This window comes from Rhinichthys klamathensis, unplaced genomic scaffold, assembly GCF_029890125.1.
Source record: "Rhinichthys klamathensis goyatoka isolate OS25496 unplaced genomic scaffold, OSU_Roscu_1.1 h1tg000254l_1, whole genome shotgun sequence".
Taxonomy (NCBI): domain Eukaryota; kingdom Metazoa; phylum Chordata; class Actinopteri; order Cypriniformes; family Leuciscidae; genus Rhinichthys; species Rhinichthys klamathensis.
The window spans coordinates 4,871,911-4,881,094 of NW_026606776.1; the positions used below are offsets into that span (position 1 = coordinate 4,871,911).

The following is a 9,184-nucleotide window of genomic DNA, read 5'->3' on the forward strand; positions in this document are numbered from 1 at the left end:
GGTATTCTGATTGATTACCATTGTTGGTATTATCATAGATGTATCCATGTATTCATAATCTGTCTTATTTTACCTTGTAGGTATTTGATTACCATTGTTGGTATTATTATAATTGTTACCTAAGATCATATATGGTGTGTATTTAGGATATGCTGTGTTTTGTTTTTGTTTTTTGGTATTGTTTTGCTTTTTGGTGGGGGAGAAGCGGTTCCCCTTCTTTCCTTTCTCATGTTTTTCTTATATGTATTTATATAAAAAATTGTAATTGTGTGTTATGATAATGTTTAAGGAAGAAGCTACCATTGTTTTGTTTTTGTTTTTCCTGTTTATGGTAACCGGGGTGGGTTCAAATAAGTTTGACTTCTACCCACTCCGTTTCGAGCAATAGATGTAATTATTTGTTAAAGTTTGATGAAAGTATGATGAATTTAAAGGCTTGTATAATCAAAATGCTTCTTATTGCCTTGTCATGTGTAATTATATGCTCGAAATAAATAAATAAATAAATAAATTGAACCATCTTTCCTCATGGGAAATGGGGGGTAAGAGAAACAATAAGAATGCTATCTGTCTGTATGAGTATCATGTGGCCGGATTTGTATTCTATATTTAATTCTATTTAATGCTTGTTTGACCTAAATATGGAACAACTGGACCAATCTGTCCATAAGTTGACCCATATCTCCTCTAAACAGTATCAACCCAAACAGACGACCAGATTGGGCAGAGCAGCAGACACGTCACAATGGGCGGGGTTACAGTACACTCACTTCCGCATTACTGTATTGAATGGATTTAATAAAACTGGTTTTGGAGTCAGTTTCGTGTTGTTAGAAAAACTTGACTTAGAAGCAGTTTTTTTTATTTCATTAAACAAAATTTGTAACCATTTATTTTCATGAAAAAGATTTACATGAAGTAATCACATTAAAAAATCGACGTGATATAACCAGCGAATTAAATCCGTATCTCGTCTTGAAGAGTGGACTGCATCATAACTGAAAGATGTTAAAAGCGATTATCCTAATTGGGGGACTTCAAAAAGGTGAGACTTCAGTTATTCTTTGAATGTTATATGAAGGAAAGATGAATGATACAACAATATCACATTACGATGACGTGGCGCAATGGACGTGTGATAGCGTCCGATAGGATAACTGAAATCCGTTGAAGTTGCCGTCTTAAATATAAAAGTAGCAAATACTAGTAAATGCGGAGATTAAAACTTTATAGAAAACGCTTTTCATTAAAATGCCCTGCGTTCAGGTACCAGGTTCCGCCCCCTGTCATTCGAGGTTCCCAAACCGCTGTTCCCTGTGGCAGGAGTTCCCATGTTACAGCACCACATAGAAGCCTGTGCCCAAGTAAGACACTGATGAATGTTGATTGTGTTTTTCACATGTACGTTACATTCCTAAAAATAAAGGTTCTTTATTGACATCTATGGTCCCATGAAAAACCTTTAGCATCCATGCATGGAACCTTTAATTCCATTCCATTGCACAATTTTTTATATAGTGGAAAAAGGTTATTTAGATCATTAAAATATTCTTCACACTTCTTTTAAGAACTGTTCAATTAATAGTTCTTTGGGAAACCCAAAATGGTTATTCTATTAGCATCACTGCAAACCCCCCATTTTGAAACCTTTATTCTTAAGAGTGTATTTATAGTAATCAATATCTATTTTAAAAGTCTTCCCTATTTTATTCTCTTACAGGTTCCTGATATGAAAGAGATCATACTAATAGGTTTTTATCAGCCCAATGACGAGCTAAACCGGTTCATTTCTTGTGCTCAGCAGGAGTTTAAAATCCCAATACGGTAGATACGAGTTCAAATCAGTGGACATTTTAAATAAAACAAATAGATTTTTTTTATTATTATATGATTGCTACTATATTGATATTTTGTCTCACACATCTGATAATCTTGTAATTTAAAAATATATATAGGCTTAAACACTTTTTTGTTTATAAATCTGAAGGTACCTGCAGGAGTTTACTGCCTTGGGTACAGGTGGTGGGATCTATCACTTTCGTGACCAGATCCTGTCTGGGGGTCCGGATGCATTTTTCCTCATGAATGCTGATGTATGCTCTGAGTTCCCCTTGCAGGAAATGCTCCGGTTCCACCGTCAACATGGCGAGGGTCATTGTGGAGTCTTACTTGGAACTACAGTAGGTTTAACTTTAGTAAATAAGAGAGAGGATAATATAATTTTGGGATTTTAATCCAAACGTTTTACTATGTCTCTTAGGCCAATAGAACACAATCTCTGAACTATGGCTGCATTGTGGAAAATCATGAGACAAATGAGGTACTATGAATAAAGATACAAGGTTGCTTGCTTGTAATAATTCATATGAGGTGTAGGTCAAACATTCAGTTTAATAAATGCCATTTAGAAGTTGATTACATTCACAATATGCTAATTATCACTCATTTTCTTTCAGATGCTCCATTTTGTGGAGAAACCCAGTACTTTTGTAAGTGACATTATCAACTGTGGTATCTATTTGTTCACACCAGATATATTTGGCCATATTGGGAAGGTTTTCCAGAGGAACCAGCAAGAGAGGATCCAGTGAGTGTCACTGACATAATTCAGCCCTTAAACCGCATTGCAGATTGTATAATAATAGGTCAGTCTGACCTGTTTGCACTGAAATTAGTTTTATTTTTTCCACAGAGAAGAGCTCACTAATGGCAAGCAGATGCCAGAGGTGATTCGGCTGGAACAGGACATCTTTACAACCCTAGCAGGACAGAAAAAACTCTTTGTCTACAAAACACAGCATTTCTGGAGTCAGATAAAGTCTGCAGGGTAAGACTTTATCTGACTTTATCTATCCCCCCCCCCCCCATTCTGCCACTGTTCCTTATATACAGTACATGATGTTTTATAATATAATACAGGTCAGCAATATACGCTAGTCGTTTGTACCTCAAGCAGTATCATCAGACACATCCTGAGAGACTGGCCACAAACCAAGACGGAACTCCCAAAATAATAGGTAAGATGCATGAAGTATTCTCTCTGAACAAGCTTAGCTCTATAAAGCTGTAATTTTATTAAACATTTTGGAAATTTTGGAAACAATTTTCACTCAGATATTGCTAGTAAATTTCACAATAATTACAAAGGCTGAAAAATATATAAAATTACTTTGTAAAGCTACAAAGTCACTTACAATGATTGGTTTTCCACCTTCAGGAGATGTTTATATCCACCCTACAGCAAACATTGATCCCTCTGCTGTGGTGAGTACATGGATAAAAGCTTATATAAAGAAATATTTCTATATTGTACTCAATTTGTATCTCTTTATTCAGCTGGGTCCTAACGTTTCTATTGGCAAAGGGGTGACAATTGGAGGAGGCGTAAGAGTGAGGGAGTCCATCATTTTACATGGAGCCGTGTTACAGGTTAAGCGGGTTACTGCTCACATTTGCAACAATGGCAATCAGAAATGAAAGGGAAATGAATGATTAAATATCTGTTTCTCTGTTTCAGGACCACTGTTGTGTGTTGAGCAGTATTGTTGGGTGGGACAGTACAGTGGGGAAGTGGGCAAGAGTAGAAGGAACGCCAAGTGACCCCAATCCCAACGATCCTTATGCCAAGATTGACAGCGAGACTCTGTTCAGGGATGGAGGTCTAACCCCATCCATCACCATCCTTGGTATGAAGATCTTGCCTCTATTACAAATAATTCTTGTGATGGCAAAGCTGAATTTTCAGTAGCTATTACTGCAGTCTTCAGTGTCACATGATCCTTCAGAAATCATTATAATATGCTGATTTGGTGCTCAAGAAAATATCTTATTATTATCCATTTTGAAAAAGCTCAAAAGAACGGTATTCTTTTAAAAATATTTTGTAACATTGTGAATGTCTTTACTGCCACTTTTGATCGATTTAATCCATCATTGCTGAATAAGTACTAATTTATTTTTGTAAATAAAATCTTACTGATTATGATCTGAATTGTGTTTTAAACATATGAATGAGATGTAATGGTAGGAGCAGTCCAGAAGGTGGAGCTGTTCCTTAAGAAATTATAACAATGAATCCTCTTGCTACTGCATTTATGTGGCAACAGGACTCTTGTCTGACCATCTATACTCTCTATGTTTTCCTTGTAGGCTGCAATGTGAATATTCCATCAGAGGTCATCATTCGAAACTCTATCGTCTTGCCTCATAAAGATCTCAACAGGAGCTTCAAAAACCAGATTATTCTATAGAAGACACTTTCCTCATTTGTCTTTCTAAAAAAAAAAATACAGTACCTTGGGTCATGTAGAAAGTATATAGCGTAAAGATTGCACAATGTTTAATTTTCATTGTTATATGTAATGTTTATGTATTTGGTAGTTACTGTTCAGAGAAAATGAGTCCACTTGTGATCAAATTGTATTGCAGTATATATGAATAATATGGTTCAACAATGGGATATTTTCCTGATTATTTCAGGACTGGGAATTTTGTATTTAATGACTTACTCTATGCTGATGTACCAGCCTCATCCACATACAGTAACATAACACTATATTTTAATTGTATTAATTCCTTAATTACAAATCACATATACCTGTGTTGCCTTTTTAGCAAATTAAGGAGTGATCAGTGAAGTATTTTTATAGAAACAGATTTGAAGGCACATAGTTTTGGCAGGAATGTAAATGGATGGAGAGAAGGTTTAGGGTTTTTTGGTAATTATTGCTGTTTTCTGTCACAACCATTTATTAAAATCATTTCAACCACAGAAACATCAGAGCATGTCAAGATTTATTATGTCAAAGTAACAAGTCCACTGTGCACAGAATGAGCCTGATGCTTTTATATATCAATCTTTACGATTTAAACATTACTGAAGTTTACATCATCCATATATCAAATTATTCAGCTGGAACAGATCAAAACTGATAGGGCCAAATCAGTGACCTTTCTAACTGGAGGGAAATAGTAAGAAAAGACTGACATGTGTTTCTTTGCCATTTACTTTTTTTGTGGTTTTATGTTAGCTAACTTGAAATGCAGAATTGAAGGCTTCTACAATACATATTTGCCATTTCGTTGTTTTTATTACATTTATTTATGACCAAAGTAGTAATGCTGGAAAGGTGAGATTATCTGCACTGACATTTTCAAATGAAGTAGGCCTATTTAAAAAACATTTCTGTGTACCAGATAACAAAAGAAAATTAAATGGCAAATGTCTTCTTAGCACACATTTCACACAAGTTTTTTTTAAAATTAATTTGTCTGGTAGAATACCATATAATTTTGAAGAAACAAAGATAACTGACAGGGTATATCCTACAACATTACTATATTAATAAAGCATTACTATAACATTAACATACATTTACCACAATATCTTGTCATATCATAATACTGTCTTTATTGGGTTAGGACGCATCTGCAGAGTATCACTGGGAGAAACGGTATACATTTTTTAAATAGTAGTAATAAAGTACTTACAAATCATTTGCAAACTATTAGTTTATATTTAATTCAGGTTATATATTGTAGTCTATTGTTAATATATTAATATACAAATAGTGAGTTATTCATTCATTGTCACTGTAATTAACTAATCTATTATTTTTTAATTAGCTCTAGTTAGTTAATGTTTTTTTATGCTTTGTTAACTTATTAACTGATAAGCAACATAAACAGAAGCTATTGATGCATAAGATCAAATCTCATTGCGGAAGCTCAAACGTGCAGCGCAACACGAGAATGAACCTCATTGGTTCTCGCACGTCAAGCATGCTTGAGTTTCCGTTTACCATAACTGATGTGTTTGGTGATGAATGTTTGAATAAAAAGCCTAAATTAAATCCATTCATCATAAGAAGCGATACAGTCTCTTCAGAAAATGTGGACTTAATGGCTCAATTCAAATGGATTAGTCTCACGATCTCTTCATGAACTTTTTGAAGTGTCTAAGTGGTAGTTGCGTGGACTGTCAATGAAGGGACAGAAATCTCTTAGATTTCATTAAAATAACTTCATTTGAGGTTTCGAAAACGGGTTTGGAAAGAAAAAAGGGTAAGTAAATGATGACAGAATTTTAATTTTTGGGCAAACTAACCCTTTAATGCATTTGAAAACATTCTCAGGCACAGGAGAACAATAATTAAACAATAATAATTATGTTAATTACAGCGACAATGAATGAATAACTCACTATTTGTATATAGCCTATTAATATATTAATAATGTAGAGACTACATAAAAACTACGAATTAACTTTAAACAAATACTTTGCAAATGGTCTATTAGTACCTTATTACTGTAAAAGTATTTTAAAGTGTTACTGAGTTCACAATAAACTGGATGTAAACATATTCCAAAATGCACATTTTGTGAAATTTTGGAATGTGTTGTGATCTTTCACATGAAACAAAGATGGTTAGAGTTTATGTCAGAAGTCTGGGGACATTGATCTCAAGTGATAAGTTTGAGCTTCACACAGTTTCACAAATCAGACTTTTGACCATCAGCATAAAATCTCAGAAAGCTTTTGAAAAACACTCATCTCGCCCACTAATTGGGAAACAGACATTTTGGTTCTGGAGATATATTCTCAAATGAATATAATGGAGATCTGATTTAGGGTACACAATTGTTCATATGTTCATGTTCATTTTTCTACATTGATGGAATTGTTTTAAGGCTAACTTATTAGCCTGTTAAGACAGATCTACCATGAGCTATAAGATTACTTATCACCAATAAATACTTCTCTTAAATGTGCAGTTAAGTGATTTCTGAGAAATGCTGAAAGTGGATCGAACCAAGCGCAACAACACACTTGTAGCCAATCAGCAGTAGGGGACAAGAGGGAGATTTGAAGAAACACTGTAGAAAGAGAAATGGCTGAGAGACATTACAAAAGAAAAAAGGTCAGAGGAAAATCACTGGAAAAAGAAAGGTTATGATCTGGCAAGAGCTTTGACCCACATTAATCTTTGAAAAGCCTTCCAGCGCTGGAGAGACAGAAGCGGGAAGGCCTGAAAACGGATGCCAATAAGGTTGCATTGTTTCTGCTTCATACGTGAGTAACATTGGTTTTGCCATGTTCCACAGAACCCAGATATGCTGTTGTTGTAATGTTAGCTATAGTAACAGGACAGTTTTGAGTGTCAGTCATTGTCTGGAGCTGGTGTGATGCTGGCGACTAACAACAAACTCTTGCTTGTATACTGTAGGCTATAGTCTTTACTGTTTTTTTTTTTTTTTTGTTCTTCCTTGTTCTACACTGCATGATTCTGCAGAGAACTCTCTGCCAATCACTGAATTAGGTAAAAAGTAATGGCACCAAAGGACCTCTGCAGCACAGCCCCTCCCCCGGAGGTGCCTTCAAGGTTAGCAAAAAAATAATAAGCGTAATTCTGCAGTACATTTTTTATCAAAAGTACTTAATTTGTAATACTTTATGGGACTGTAGTTCATTTACTGTAAAAAACCTAAACTCATTATATATATATATTTTTGTCTATTCAAATACATTGGAAAAATCAATCGGACACAATAAATAAAGTTTAGTTTACTAAAATAAAAATAAAAATATATTTTTTACAGTGTATTTTCATTAAAGCAGTATTATAACTTTGTTTGTTTATTTGTCCAATTTTCAAATACTTTTTTGTTTCAAATACTTTTTTTAATGTTGTCATTCACCTTGGAGCTGGCTGGTTTGGTTTAGGGCTTATAACTCTTTAACAAAGTATTTTTTAAAAGCCCTGGGAGAAATTAATGAGAAAGATAGGTATATAACACTTTATTTGACCCTGTTAAACATCTTACATGTACTTACTATAGCAATAGCAGTAAATTATGCATAATTACGAGCAACTAATCCTAAACCAAGCCCTAATTTAAATGTTATAAAGTATATGTTTATTATATAATATATATGTAATATATATTATTACTCAGTACTTATTTGTATGATTACACTGTAACAAGGGCACCTTAAAATAAAGTGAGTTCCAGTTCAGAAAGTAGAGAATTTCTGCCTTTTATCCACATAATAGCCTCCAAACTCTATGCAAATTTAATAGTAAAAATATAGTGGGATTTTCTATGGTTTAAAAATATTACATTTGCCCCCAACTAGGGTCTCCTATTGAATTTCAGCCATTTCCACCACTGGTTGTGGCAGTTCATATTATTGACCATTAGGCTAAGCCTGGATCCAAGGCTGATTTTTTGAGTAATTCTGCACCAGAATTATGTTCAGTCAGGATATATGGAAATAATAACCAAGTATCAGAAGACCAATTCTTTTTACATAGGCTTGCGTTAGCTCTGACAGAAGACTGGATTCTGCAGTTTTTTCATCCTTTAGAATAAACCACAGAGTACCTTCTGTAATTTGAAATAATGCTTCTTTGCTATACAGATAATATGTAATTCAGAAAGGTGACAACCTCCTCCTTCCTCCGTAAACATGTTGATTATTCACAGAGTGGATCGTGTCAGAGAATGTTTAATGGCTCCTTTGTGAATGGATTCTTGCAGCTTTATCTTTGCGCTGACTCTCTTCAGACAGTACATAATTCCAGTTTGGAAATAGAGTTCTGTGTTCTTGTTCAGAACCTTTTCATGTCAGATTATATATATATATAATAATAATAGCTTAGTGGTGGTGGTTATGTGTGCATGTGTGTTGAGAAAAACTCGATGGAAAAAAAACAGTGGCTTTAAATGCATAACAACTCAGAGTTAAGTTGTTGCAGAGCTAACGAATACCAGGGTGCATGTGAGCAGAGAATTGTTTTTGAATTTTACAAGGTCATTAAGGTCACTTCTCTTCAACGTACGGAAAGCTGCAATGGCCAAGTGCATGAAGAGTCTAACATTCCACACTTCAATTCTTTCAGTTAATTCAATGCATCATCCAGGTATTGAAAGTGCAAATTTTCATACTGAACACACTATTTATAATACAAAACGGCATAGAATAATGCAGATAATACAATTGACAACCTACGCAATACCACTTTCAAGCCCCAGAAAAGTAGTTAAAGGAGCTGTATGTAATATTGTGGCCAAAACTAGTACTGCAATCACTGTCAAATTACTGTAGAGTGGTGTATCCCCTCCCCCTCCTCCCTGACTCGAGGTTGCCAGATCGGCTGCAGGATCCAGCAGGAATGTGACG

The 9,184-nt window shown here is 34.5% G+C and overlaps 1 protein-coding gene across 2 annotated transcripts; it reads left to right on the forward strand.

Annotated features, from left to right (window-relative positions):
- The first annotated feature begins 899 nt into the window (after window positions 1-899).
- Window positions 900-4,777, forward strand: gmppab (GDP-mannose pyrophosphorylase Ab). 2 transcript variants are annotated; one of them, XR_008808971.1, is made up of 13 exons: window positions 900-1,045; window positions 1,267-1,364; window positions 1,721-1,824; window positions 1,988-2,180; window positions 2,261-2,320; window positions 2,457-2,587; window positions 2,693-2,827; window positions 2,920-3,017; window positions 3,218-3,264; window positions 3,337-3,429; window positions 3,518-3,686; window positions 4,150-4,670; window positions 4,704-4,777. XR_008808971.1 is itself a non-coding variant. In XM_056267016.1 (12 exons), the coding sequence occupies exons 1-12, from the start codon at window positions 1,006-1,008 to the stop codon at window positions 4,248-4,250; spliced, it is 1,269 nt and encodes a 422-aa protein (XP_056122991.1). In that variant the 5' UTR covers window positions 900-1,005; the 3' UTR covers window positions 4,251-4,777. The 2 variants fall into 2 exon arrangements, 1 of the variants encoding a protein (XP_056122991.1); XM_056267016.1 differs by having other exon boundaries at window positions 4,150-4,777.
- The last annotated feature ends 4,407 nt before the right edge of the window (window positions 4,778-9,184 follow it).